The sequence below is a fragment of the Mesoplodon densirostris genome, chromosome 8 (assembly GCF_025265405.1).
Source record: "Mesoplodon densirostris isolate mMesDen1 chromosome 8, mMesDen1 primary haplotype, whole genome shotgun sequence".
NCBI classification, from domain to species: Eukaryota; Metazoa; Chordata; class Mammalia; order Artiodactyla; family Ziphiidae; genus Mesoplodon; species Mesoplodon densirostris.
Genome location: NC_082668.1, coordinates 93,123,516 through 93,137,771, shown reverse-complemented (window position 1 = coordinate 93,137,771; position 14,256 = coordinate 93,123,516). Strand labels below are relative to the sequence as shown.

At 39.1% G+C, this 14,256-nt stretch overlaps 1 protein-coding gene across 2 annotated transcripts in view; it reads left to right on the top strand.

The window, feature by feature from the left end:
• Nucleotides 1–14,256, top strand: part of CHN1 (chimerin 1) — a 198,549-nt gene that overhangs the window by 37,227 nt on the left and 147,066 nt on the right. For both annotated transcript variants that reach the window (XM_060106036.1, XM_060106037.1), the window contains exon 3: nucleotides 11,223–11,261. In XM_060106036.1, coding sequence (XP_059962019.1) covers nucleotides 11,223–11,261 — 39 coding nt within the window. The remainder of the gene's footprint in view (nucleotides 1–11,222; nucleotides 11,262–14,256) is intronic.

The window sequence follows — 14,256 nt, the reverse complement described above, 5'->3', positions numbered from 1 at the left end:
GGGCTTGGACCCGTGTCCCCTGCATTGGCAGGCAGATTCGTAACCACTGCGCCACTAGGGAAGCCCTATTTATTTTTTAAAATAAAAAGTTAAGCAGGTTTAAACTTCATCAGTGGAATATTATCCTAATCAAAGAATTCGTAAGACATAACTATATAATGATACACAAAACTGTATAATAGAAAGAATGAAATAAAATTTTTTCTGTTTTCAGAGGTCAGTTGTTTTCAATGACATCCATAGCTAGACTGGACCTAAATAGGATCTAATTGGAGAAAGCATAAACATTTACTCAATCATACAATGTTTTAAGTTTATCTAAAAATTCAGAACATTAGGGTATTTATGAGCAGATTTAACCTTGTGAATCAATAAGTGAATGCTTTGAGTACCTCCCAAATAACCCTAATAGTATATATTATAATTGATCATATCTAAGATATTATCCTAGATATATTTTACTAAGATTTTTAAAGTCATTGCCTAAAGGTACAGATAAGTGTCTTGAAGTTTTTAATATTCAAAGCAAAAATGAATGTCCTGAAAATATTAGTATTTACAGAAAGAAGTAGCAGAAGGGAAAATTATAGCCAAAAACAAGTTTAACACTAAATCCTGCTTAAAATCTTTATCTTTGAGTTTAAAAAAAAGCAAGAAAAAATTGAAATCATTTTCATAAACATTATAAAATATGTAAAAGTAAGATTTTCTTGGCTCATAATTCTTTTTTTTTAACATCTTTATTGGAGTATAATTGCTTTACAATGGTGTGTTAGTTTCTGCTGTATAACCAAGTGAATCAGCTATACATATACATATATCCCCATATCTCTTCCCTCTTGCATCTCCCTCCCTCCCACCCTCCCTATCCCACCCCTCCAGGTGGTCACAAAGCACTGAGCTGATCCTGTGCTATGTGGCTGCTTCCCACTAGCTATCTATTTTTACATTTGGTAGTGTTTATATGTCCATGCCACTCTCTCACTTCATCCCAGCTTACCCTTCCCCCTCCCCATATCCTCAAGTCCATTCTCTATGTCTGTGTCTTTATTCCTGTCCTGCCCCTAGGTTCTTCAGAACCATTTTTTTTTTTTAAGATTCCATATATATGTGTTAGCATACGGTATTTGTTTTTCTCTCTCTGACTTACTTCACTCTGTAGGACAGACTCTAGGCCCATCCACCTCCCTACAAATAACTCAATTTCGTTTCTTTTTATGGCTGAGTAATATTCCATTGTATATATATGCCACATCTTCTTTATCCATTCATCTGTCAATGGACACTTAGGTTGCTTCCATGTCCTGGCTATTGTAAATAGAGCTGCAATGAACATTGTGGTACATGACTCTTTTTGAATTATGGTTTTCTCAGGGTATATGCCCAGTAGTGGGATTGCTGGGTCATATGGTAGTTCTATTTTTAGTTTTTTAAGGAACCTCCATACTGTTCTCCATAGTGGCTGTATCAATTTACATTCCCACCAGCAGTGCAAGAGGGTTCCCTTTTCTCCACACCCTTTTCAGCATTTATTGTTTGTAGATTTTTTGATGATATTCTTGGCTCATAATTCTTGCAGTTAACCAGTAGTGAAAAACATTTAATTAAGAAGCTGTTCTCTTTTCCATTCAGCAAATTCATTTAGAACAGGGAGAAGAGGTAAATGAAGACCTCCACAGAGGTTCTCAGGGGGAATTCGAGGACTTTAGAAGAGGTGGTGTTATTTATGTGTTTGCCACAAAGTTTGTAGTTGATTTCTCAGCCTCTCAGACTGGGGATATTATTTCTCTGGTAAGGTATTTATTTCAAGAGCCCATTCAGAACAATTATAATTTCCTGTGGAGTTTGTTAAATGGTGCTTTTCTCTATCTGAATCAGTTTCCATGTTTTTCTCTTCTTATAAATAGTTAACTTATACTTTAAAAAAATTTAAGTGTAGGTGATTTACAATATTGTGTTAGTTTCAGGTGTACAGCAAAGTGATTCAGTTATACACACACACACACACACACACACACACACATTCTTTTTCAGATTCTTTTCCATTATAGGTTATTACAAGATACTGAGTATAGTTCCCTGTGCTATACAGTAGGTCCTTGTGGTTTATCTGTTTTATATATAGTAGTAGTGTGTATCTGTTAATCCCAAACTCCTAATTTATCAGCCCCCCCCCTTTCTCCTTTGGTAACAGTTAATTTTCTATGTCTGTAAGTCTGTTTCTGTTTTGCAAATAAGTTCATTTGTATCATTTTTAAGATTCCACATACAAGTGATACCATATATTTGTCTTTCTCTGTCTGATTTACTTCACTTAATCTGATAATCTCTAGGTCCATCCATGTTGCTGCAAATGGCAATATTTCATTCTTTTTTATGGCTGAATAAGATTCCAGTGTGTGTGTGTGTACACCACATCTTCTTTATCCATTCATGGATAAAATTGAAGGACACTTAGGTTGCTTCCATGTCTTGGCTGTTGTAAATAGTGCTACTATGAACATTGGGGTGCTTATATCTTTTTGAATTAGAGTTTTCATCTTTTCCAGATACTTGCCCAGGAGTGGGATTGCTGGGTCATATGGTAGTTCTATTTTTAGTTCTTAAGGGACCTCCATACTGTTTTCCATAGTGGCTGTACCAATTTACATTCCCACCAACAGTGTAGGAGGGTTCCCTTTTCTCCACACCCTCTCCTGCATTTGTTATTTGTAGACTTTTTAACAATGGCCATTCTGATCCATGTGAGGTGGTATCTCATTGTAGTTTTGATTTGCATTTATCTAATAATTAGCGATGTTGAGCATCTTTTCATGTGCCTGTTGGCCATCTGTATGTCTTCTTTGGAAAAATGTCTATTTAGGTCTTCTGCCGATCTTTTGATTGGTTCGTTTATATACTGTTTGTTTTTAGTAGTTGCTTTTTCCTCCTTAGTGCAAATGAATATATGCATTATATAATTTTTAAAAATACACAGATATATAAGAAAAGTAAAAATCACCATCAAGAGAATGGTTCTGGGGAGAGAATGATGTCCCAGTGGCCCAGCACATCCACTGTATGTAATAAGTTAACTTCTCTCCTGCTTCTAGAAAGACTCTGGTTATCTACCATACATGGGAGAACTGAGAAAATGCCACTCAAAACATTTTATGTGCTCTGTGGTTCAGGTGAGGAGCCTGGGTGAGGAGGGCCGACCTAGAGATCACTACTATTACTTAAATTAGCATATGTCATTCTGAATCTTTCATATTCTCTCTCCTTGTCCCTGTGCCCCTCCCCATGTACACATTCACATACACATTTATATCTTTTCTTTTCTTAAAAAAAAAGAGATCATACTATACGTGCTAATCAACTTGGCCTTTACTTATTTTCCATATAGTTTAACAATCCCATTTTTTCTTTTGTTTTCCTGAATTACTTGTTTAGATTTTTACTTGGAGTCACAGAAGAGAATGTCTCAAACAGAACCCACCTTTTTACCTCCCCAGTTGATTAGACGTAGAGCCATGTCTCCACCTTCCCAGGCCTTGTCCACCACCTGTGATTTTTGAGTCCATTACTTTCTCCTCCTCCGAGTCTTTGCTCCATCGATTTTTTCTCTTACCTTTGGCCTTCCTGCTGCTTGGCTTGTTTTCTCTGACTCATGAGAATTGACCTGGGCCTAACATAGTATTCCTCTCAGACATCTGAGTATTTAATACACAAAACAGAGGAAAACACATGGTGCATTACTTATGGATTCCTCCTGGACAGCACAGCCCAGATTCCCTCCAGGGCCTGAATCTCAAGCTTTCCTCAACATGTCTTCTATTTCAACCACTCTGCATTTTTACTGTTCCTCAAACACTTTTTGAACTTTCTTGTTCCTGTGTCCTATTCACTGTGTTCCCTCTGTTTAGAATGTTGTTCTCTCTTTTTTTTTTTTTTTTTTTTTTTTTTTGCGGTACGCGGGCCTCTCACTGTTGTGGCCTCTCCCGTTGCGGAGCACAGGCTCCGGACGCGCAGGCTCAGCGGCCACGGCTCACGGGCCCAGCCGCTCCGCGGCATGTGGGATCCTCCCAGACCGGGGCACGAACCCGTGTCCCCTGCATCGGCAGGCGGACTCTCAACCACTTGCGCCACCAGGGAGGCCCTGTTCTCTCTTTTATTTCCAGTCTTCTTGCCTTGGCCCCTGTACTTTAAAAATCATCCGTCCTTCAGAGCCACTGTCAGATGATACCACCTCTGATTTGTCTTTCTTGACACTCTGGCCAAAAGTGATTCCTTCTTCCCTTCCATTCTTTCATCAGCTCAGCAAATACTTATTGGGGACCTATTCTTGTCAAGCATTTTGACAAGATGATGGTTTATGAAACTCTCATTATGTAGAAGAGTATTACGTATTACTCTTATACTCTTATTATATTACCTTGTTAGTAAGTAATAATATCCATCTTATTTTTCTTACCGCCCTTAAAGGCGTAAACTACATCTGGACCCACCTTGTAACTGACATTCTTACCCATAGAAGGTGTTTAATACATATTTATTGAATGAATGGAACTTTCTGATTGTTTTAACGTTTCTGTATGGCAGCATAATTTTGATATTTATATAAAATTCTTTTGTGTAGTGAATGAAAAGTATTACTTACACGTAAAGGCAATGGAGAAAATGGATTTTGTGGGTATATACTTAATTTAAGCACTCATCTATACCACGCTAAGATTATTTTAAGCAGCTGTCCCTGAATTTAAGTTGGTTTTAAAATTAGCTGTCACTGAGTTATAGGTTGTCAGGCTGTCATTCGCAGTCATGTTCTAGAGATGGAAGTCTGTCATGTTGATATGCTTGGCTTGCGTGGATTTTCTGACAGAATCAAAAAGAAGTGATGGGAGTCCTTGAGACCTCTAGCTGAAGGCTCTTGCTAACTTCCTTTGAACGAGCTGAAAGGACTTCGTTCTGCTAAAGGAATTCATGATTTCCTCTCTTTTCCTGTCTTAGTTAACTTTTGTATTTCTTCTATTAGATGAAATGTATCTTATCCCACCTTACCCCATACCCTAAATGTGCCAAGGAAATCATAGTTTGAAACAGTTGTTCTCACAGCATGTTCTAGGGACTCCTGGAAGTCTCCAAGTTTTTTCAGAGTTTCCACAAAGTCAAAACTATTTTAAGTAATAGTAATAAGACAGTATTTGCCTTTTTCACTCTCGTTTTCTCACAAGTGGCTAGTTGGATCTTCCAGACTGTTCATGTCATGTGATATCACAACAGATTGAATGCAGAAGCAGATAGGAGAATCCAGCTGTCTTCACTTATACCGGACATTAAAGAGATGTGAAAAATTTAAAACAAATGTTTTGTCCTGAAAACTAAAGTTTTTTTTTCATAAAAATGTTAAGATATAATTGGTTTATTATTTTTAATAAATTAACAAATATATACTATTAAAATTTCTGTTTTAACTTCTAATATGGTTAACATCAGTAGATATTAAAAGCTCTTTAGGGCTTCCCTGGTGGCACAGTGGTTGGGAGTCCACCTGCCGATGCAGGGGACGCGGGTTCGTGCCCCAGTCCGGGAAGATCCTGCATGCCACGGAGTGGCTGGGCCCGTGAGCCATGGCCGCTGAGCCTGCACGTCTGGAGCCTGTGCTCCGCAAAAGGAGAGGACACAACAGTGAGAGGCCTGCGTACCAAAAAAAAAAAAAAAAAAAGCCTTTTAGAATCCATGTTTTTGAAACCAAAAAGTTTGAGAGACACTGTTTTAAAAGATTAAAAATATTTAAAATATCTGTCAGACTTTCTAACAGATTAAAAGGTGAAATCTTCTTGATGTAGTCAAGGTATCTTCAAACTAGAATCTATCGTCATTGATTCTATCAGTTTCTAATTGTTAGGCATTTAGGTTGAATCCAGTTTTTTAGTTTAAAAAGAAATATTTCAGTGGTATTCTTCTATATTAATATTTGTCTAATATCCTTAATTATTTGACAATAAATTCCTAGAAATAGAGCTGCTGGGTCAAAAGTATGCAGAAGGAACTGAAGACCTGTTACATAAATGCAGGAGCCAAATATGCTCCCATACTTTCTCCTCTTAATCACTGCCCCAGTTAACAGGAAATTTAGTACCTTCCTCTTTAGGCAGTCTCCTCCTCCAAGTTTGAACTTCAGGAGGCTTACTCAGTCCCAGAGTGGTCCCATTCTCTTACAACTACCCAGAAGAAAAGTCCAGTAAGTATAATTGTACACTGTTTATCCTTCTTCTCTTTATCACTTTCTGTCAGTGTTGAAGACCAGCCCTTTGTCGATAGTTGCTTGTCTGAGTGCTACTAGGATACCCGTTTAGGTCAGACCTGGCCCAGGTCAAAGTAGTGACCCCAGTTGGAGGTTAAGATTGCAGTTTATTAGTTCACACGCTTATACTCAATGATTCCACGTGCCAGGGAGGTTGAGGTCAGAGACACTTCTGGACTCTGCCTCATGCTGGGCCAGAATCTGTCCTTCCAGATAAACCCATAAGCCCTCTGTGTGACCCTGGATCACCAGTTTCAATTAATCCATCTTCAAAGTCATTTTCTTTCAGGAGTGTTTCTGCCTGTTCTTGCCAGTGGAACTTGGTTTGGGCTATAAGTTTTTTCTATGACAGAACTCCTTAAATTTGAATCCAAGGAATCAAAGATTGGGGTAATGTTTCTTCCCTTCCAGAAGGATTTAGGGTACTGGAAAATTGGTCTCAGCAACTCTAGCAATTAATTTTGCACATCAAGAGTGTAAGGTATGGGGCTTCCCTGGTGGTGCAGTGGTTGAGAGTCCACCTGCCGATGCAGGGGATACAGGTTTGTGCCCCGGTCCGGGAAGAGCCCACATGCCGCGGAGCAGCTGGGCCCGTGAGCCATGGCCACTGAGCCTGCGTGTCCGGAGCCTGTGCTCCGCAACGGGAGAGGCCACAACAGTGAGAGGCCTGCGTACTGCAAAAAAATAAAAAATAAAGAGTGTAAGGTATGTTTTTCTAAGCCATGCAACTTCCCCCTCCCAGTGAGCCCCTTTTCCCTGAGTCCTGAGGACGGTGATGCCTACCCTTTGCCTAACTTGTTCAACAAAATGGCCCATACCAAGGTGACCTAGGGTCTCCACCCCTAAACATAAGAGAGACTGTCATAATTTTTTTTTTTTTTTTTTTGTAGGCGCATGGGCTTCAGTAGTTGTGACACGTGGGCTCAGTCGTTGTGGTGCACAGGCTTAATTGTTCCACGGCATGTGGGATCTTCCCAGACTAGGGCTGGAACCCATGTCCCCTGCATTGGCAGGCAGATTTTTAACCACTGCGCCACCAGGGAAGTCCCTCATTGTGTCTTTATTTTTTATTTATTTATTTTTTTTTGCGGTATGCGGGCCTCTCACTGTCGTGGCCTCCCCCGTTGCGGAGCACAGGCTCCGGACGCACAGGCTCCGGATGCGCAGGCTCAGCGGCCATGGCTCACGGGCCATGGCTCACGGGCCCAGCCGCTGCGCGGCATATGGGATCCTCCCAGACCGGGGCACGAACCCGTATCCCCTGCATCGGCAGGCGGACTCTCAACCACTTGCGCCACCAGGGAGGCCCCCCTCATTGTGTCTTTAAATTTGCTTTTGGTGAAGGCAGGAGAGGGTACTCATTTACTAAAGGTCTCCTGAGTGCAAGGTGCTTAATGTATGATACCTAATATAATCCTCACAACAAACCTGTGTTGTTACTATTCCCATTTTAGATGATATTGTTACTCTATTTTATAGATAAAGAAAAGAGAGGTAGTAAATTTCCTAAAGTCACACAGCAAGCAAAGGTTGATGTTCCCCTAAGAAAGCCCTATCTAGGACTAGATGAACAATCCCCCAGAGAAAGAACTTTGATTATTAGCCTCTTACTCTCTTACCATCTCCAAAGTGAAAGCAATCTCCAGGGCCTCCTGCTCACAGGTACAGGCTTTGCGCAGAGTTTGCAAGGAGCTAGGGCCAACTGCAAAGTGAGAGGGCACAGCCCTAAACACTTCTTTCACTTCTGACACCAATTGCAGGTTGGAAGGGGTGCCCTCAAATCACACTTGGGTTCGATGATTCTCTAGAAGGACTCACAGAACTCACTAAACACTGTTGTACTGAGAGTCATGATTTATTACAGGGAAAGGATACAGATTAAAATCAGCCAAAGGGAGGGCTTCCCTGGTGGCGCAGTGGTTGAGAATCTGCCTGCTAATGCAGGGGACACGGGTTTGAGCCCTGGTCTGGGAAGATCCCACATGCTGCAGAGCAACTAGGCCCGTGAGCCACAACTACTGAGCCTGCACGTCTGGAGCCTTTGCTCTGCAACAAGAGAGGCTGCGATAGTGAGAGGCCCGCACACTGCGATGAAGAGTGGCCCCCGCTTGCCACAACTAGAGAAAGCCCTCGCACAGAAACGAAGACCCAACACAGCCAAAAAAATAAATAAATAAACAAATGTGGGTTAAAAAAAAAAAAAAATCAGCCAAAGGGAAAAGCACATAAGACAGGGTCCGGGAGAAGTACAAAATGCAGAGCTTCTCTTATCCTCTGTGGAGTCAGGATGCATACTCTTCCAGCATTGATGCGTGATGATCCACATGGAGTATTTCCAGCCAAGGAAGCTCTCCCAATCCTGAGTTCAGAGTTTTTAATGAGGGCTTTATGATTGATGGCCCACATGGTTGATCTCATTCTCCAGCTTGACTGACACTGTGTGACCCAAAACCCCACCCTAAGTCACATTGGTACTCTCTGGCCAGCCCAAGGCTCCCAGACAAATAAAATTACCTCCTAGGAGCTGAAGGCAAAAGTCAGACCTCTTCTGGGGCACAAGGTTAAATTCTTTTCTGCACTGGGTCTCAGCCTTGTTGAGTGCCCTTCCTCTTCCTGGCCGCATGTGCCGTCTTCCGCGTGGTGGGTCGGGAGGTACCTGGTCACTGCAGCTTATGCTGTTTGGACACTGGCAAGGAGGCTGAGACACACACTTGAATATGGGTGAGTGCCAGGAGAGTGAACATCCACTCTCCTGTTAGACCTGGAACTGTCCTAGGATTGAATGGCAATGTAACAGCATCCATATGGCATCAATGAAATCATTAAATGACTTGAATGCTTAGAAGCAAATTTTTCCTCATATTAGAAATATATAATCCAATTTGCTTATTAAGATAAATGTCAGTATAATTAACCCTCCAAACATACACACACCCCACCCCCACCCCCTAGCAAAGTAAATCTGTATATATCTATATGTCACTGTGCTGAGGTCGTATTTCATCCTAATGTAATATCATTCCTGTGTGAGTTTACCTGAGTTGGTAGTTTTCCTGAATAATTGCTCATTCATATACAGACAGTCCTCATTATTCTTGATTCTGTTTGTGCTTGCAGATTTGCTTACTTGCTAGCATTTATTTGTAACCCTTTTAAAATAAATACCTGTGACACTTTCATAGTCATTTGCCAACATTTATAGAGTGGCAAATTGAGTTGCATGAGCTGAATATTCCCGGCTGAGGTTGAGAAAGGCAACTCTGCCTTCTTTGTTTTAGCTCTTATACTGTTAACAAGTGTTCTTTTCATAGCCTATTTATTGCCACATTTTTTGCATTTTTGTGGCTTTTTATTGGTGACTTTACTTTTTAAAATGGCCCCTAAGCATAGTGTCAAAATCCTGTCTGGTGCTTTTAAGTGCAAGAAGACAGTGATGTTATCTTACAGAGAAAGTACATGTGTCAGATAAGTTTCATTGAGGCATGAGTTGTAGTACAGTTGGCTGTGAGTTCAATGTTTATGAATCAAAAATATATACTAAATAAGGTGTGTTTAAACAAAAATACACAGAAAACAAAGTTATGTATTGATTGGTTGATGAAAATGTTGTGACCAGAGGCTCACAGGAACCTAATTTGTGTTTCCCCAGGTGCAGTGGTTCCGTATTGGTTAATTCAGTGTTTATGGTGACGTTGTAGAATATAACTACTGTGAATAATGAGAGTCAGCTGTATTTGCTGCATTACTTCATTCATTTGTTCATGTAATCTTTTATTCATTCTTTGAGAAAACACATATGAAAACTTCTCCTGGGTGCCAAGCAATTTCTACATGACTTAGAATTTCCCTTTTATGTTCTTTTGCCCATCATCAGTAGTCTTACTGTAGCCCTCTGACTCAAAGTATTTGTGTGGTTTATGATAACACATCATAAATGAAGTGTGAGATTGCATTTTAAAGGTTGGGAGTTGGGGGCCGAATGTTTCGAGTCTGTGACCATTTTAATGTGAGCTACCTATACAAGAAATCACCCTTCTCAATAAACTTCCCGGGAGTTTTCTTGCCTCCTTGGAGACCACGATTTTTAGGATCAGATTCCTCAGTGGGTTTCTGTTGGATGCCAGCAGAGCCAGGTGATGTGTCTGGCCACACCTCCCCACACCAAAATGCTGTGTCTGCTGGTTTGGCTACATGGCCTTGCAGGCAGGGCTTTGTGCTGGCAAGATTATTCCTCAGCTGTGCTTCACAGGATGAGAAGCCCCAGACCACGCTGTCCCCTCTCCTTTCTCCAATTCCCTCATCTCCCTCGTGTGCTTGTATTTCCATCTCTCTCCACTGTCTCTTCACACTGTCTCCTAATTCACATTCAAGCAGAGTGAGGGGAAATGGACCTGGAGAGCACATGTTCACCTCATGTTCTTTGTGGCTCCCTAGATACACTGTCCTACATTGAAGTGTTGCTCATTTCCTGGTTTTGATTGTCCAGGATGTATGAGGACTAAGGTCTGTACCTTGCTGTTCTTCTCTCTTGATGTTGGTAAAACCAGTTTCACTGGACTCCCCCAAATGTGATGGAGGGAAATATAGAAAAGTTCCAATGATTTCAGGGATCTTTCAGTGGAATGATCATAGAATTCAGCCCAAAGACATTATTGATATTACCTCAGTGACTGTAAAAGCAGTAAAAATTAAGCATGACGTTTTTATGTGATAAGCAGTTGAATAAATACAGTAACTTTCTTTGAACATCTTTGTGAAATTGTACTCCAAGGAAGGGAGGACCAAGGTTAAAAAACCTTTGAATGCCCTTTAGTGCCTAGCATAATGCCTAGAACAAATAGACCTCAACAAGTATGTATTAAATGAATTAATGATTAAAATATCTCATTTAAAATATAAGTATTCAGTAATGTTAATTTGATGTTTATTCTTTCAGATACAGATGAATATAGACCTCCTGTTTGGAAATCTTACTGTAAGTATACAAATAAATTGGGTGGGTTGTAGTGCTTTATAAGTAATATAAAAATATCAGGAACATTAGGTATGAAGAGTCATTCCATTTTGTGTCTATTATTGAAAAATTAATTCACAACAGAATTTGTGAATAGCACAGAAAAAGAAACTGGGGAAATAGGAGCATTTCCACAAAGTCTGTCATGGTTTGCATGTCAGGAATGCATCTCATCCCTCTGAACTCGCATGGAATTCCGTATTGTGGAACTTGAGACCACTTGTTGACAGTGGCTGATAAAACTAATGCAAGGAGAAGCTAAGAATTCAAGGAATCTAATATTCTTAGATCCTGTTTTTTATATTAAAAAAGGAATAAATAAATAATGATAAGTCAGGAGGCTATCTTGCTAGAAAGAATGAGTAAAAAGTGGTCTTCTTTTTTAGGAATTGCCTTCCGAAATATAAGAGAGACATTGAATCTATATTGTTCTTTAAACTTGGCATTAGAATACAGATTTTTTCTGAAGGGTCTAGGTTCTTAGTCCTTTATTTCCTCTTCCTTGTTGCCTAGAGAATATTATTGCATCAAGTAAAAGCTGTTTCAGAATTTTTAAAAATGGAAATAGGGTTAATATAATCAGAGTTGTTTTTTAAAAATCCATGAATGCACTGTTGCAGAAACCAGTACTGTAAACTTTTGTTTGTTGTCTATAGAGTCAAATAAGCAACCTAAAAAACCTATACTTTAAATACAGATTATTAGCATCTTCGTAAATGTTGAGTTATTCTGAATTTTGATATTTGTAAGTTGCTGAAATTTGCTGACTGAAAGAGCAGCAATTCAGATGCTTACTTGGTTTTATGTTCCCAGAGCAATGGATAGTTTATTGTAATAGGTTGCCACTGGGGGCTAATTATAGTAAGCAAAATATGAACAGTCTCTAAAAATATTGCCATAGATGCGTTTTCCCCCACCCCTGCTGCTTCTGTTTTGATTCTGGGGAGTATAGTTCAAAGAATGTATAAAAATGACTGATGTTCTTTACCTCTCAGAGATTTTGTCTCATAATCTCATTGGCGGCAAGCCTGTTTAAAATTCTTCTCTGCATTTTCTGGTTTTCAGTTTATCTTTATTCTCTTTGCTCTGATTTGTGCCTTGCACATTTTAATGTAAGAGCATTTATAAAACCTCAGACTGTTATTGAATCATGGTGGTGATTTTTCCCCCGAAGAATATTGATTACTAAATGTGGTATATGCCATTTGTATTTTCTGTATCTTCCTGTGTCTTATAGTAGCTACCATTTGTCTTAAAAATGGCATATTTCTTTTTTTTTTTGGTGATAATACTGAGTGTTATAGTTTCTTTTAGTGACTTAAGTGACTGAAGAGCACTGCCACCCCCCATCATTTTAACAGTAGAAACAGGGAGGAAATTATTAGAATAGACTTTATTTTCTGACCATCAAATGCAAAAGCTTCCAGTTCAAGGAAATTTTATGATTAAACTGTGCTAAAGCCAAGCAGAAAGGTCCATATTTAAAACTGGTCATGTGAAATTTCCTTATGAAATCATGATGTTGTCTTCTAAGAATTTGTATATGTGCAAATTTTAACTAATGAGAAAACATGTAAAAGTTACATTGTCACATTGAAGTAATTGTTGTGATGATCGTTTAGATTGTTAAATGTGTTTGTCAAAATTCTGATCCTAGAAAAAATTGGGATGTAGGTTGAATTCTTTTTTCTTTTTGTTTGTTTGTTTTGCCTTTACCACTCAGTCAGTTTTATAGTTTTATGTCTAGCTAGCTGTAAATAATCTCCAGTAAGGTATTTATTAATAAAATTCATCTTTATTAATGAAGTTCATCTGTCCCAGAGTCTGTGCATTTTAGTAGGAAAAACTTTTTAAACTGACAAGCCTGTGACACCCGTATTTCATCAATAATGACTGAAATTTTAAGTTACTGGAGTAGTAGGCCCTGCCCAGTACCCTCAATAATTGAGCCATGACATTGTGTTTAATTCCTATATATATGCCTTGATCAGAGTTGATAGTTAACAAATTCTGTTTGATCGTCTTTGGGACTGACAAACCATAATGCGTTCGTCATCTTCTCTGTATTGTGACTTAAATTTTTGTAATTAAAATACTCCTCAAAATGGTGATAAAATCTAAATGGATTGAGATTTTAAAAAAATCAGGTATGTCAGTCCACATAAGGAGATACAAGCAGAATGAAAGCTATTCAGAATGTTCTGATTGTTCACTTCTATTCTGTACTACATCTGTAAAACTGAAGGGGACAGTTACATTTTCATGTCAAAAGTTGCAGCATGTTAAGGATTTTTTTTTTTCTGTCTTCAGCTTGTTGGGGTCTGAACAGCTTTTCACAGTGTGATTCTATGAGAAACTTATTTTCACTGTGATTCTATAAGAAACTTATTGTACCCATGCCTCTCCTGTGCTTTCTGATTTTGGTTTCGTTGAGCTTGTGAAAACATAATTCTAAAACCTTACAAGTTCAAACCAATAATTAAATAGAATTAGCAAGATTCTAAGTTGAGAACTCTTTTAAGACAAGCACAGTTTTGTTGCTTTTCAATAGGTATTGCTTGAATTAAACCAGGGGCCAAACATGTAATAAATGAGGCACGTGAGGCGGGTGGGGACTGTGAGAAAGCAGAGAGAGGATGCCCCGTATGTAGGGAGTAGCTCCTGATTAGCTCCCCTTTACTGTGGGTATCTAGCACTCTGAGTCCAGCGTCGTCACATCTTCTAAGTTTTCAAGAGAAGCTGGAATTCCCTTTTGCTTTTGTTGTTGTTGTTAAATCTGTTGATTTTTAAATGTTAAAAACAAATTTAAATTTGGAAAACAGCTAACCAAACGACACACGTGAGCCAGTTTTGACCTCAAGATACCAACTTGTGATCTCTGAACTTGATTAACAATGTATTGTCTCTAGGTACTGAGAGTTTCATTAATAAGTGCATAAACATTGACACTTCTAAG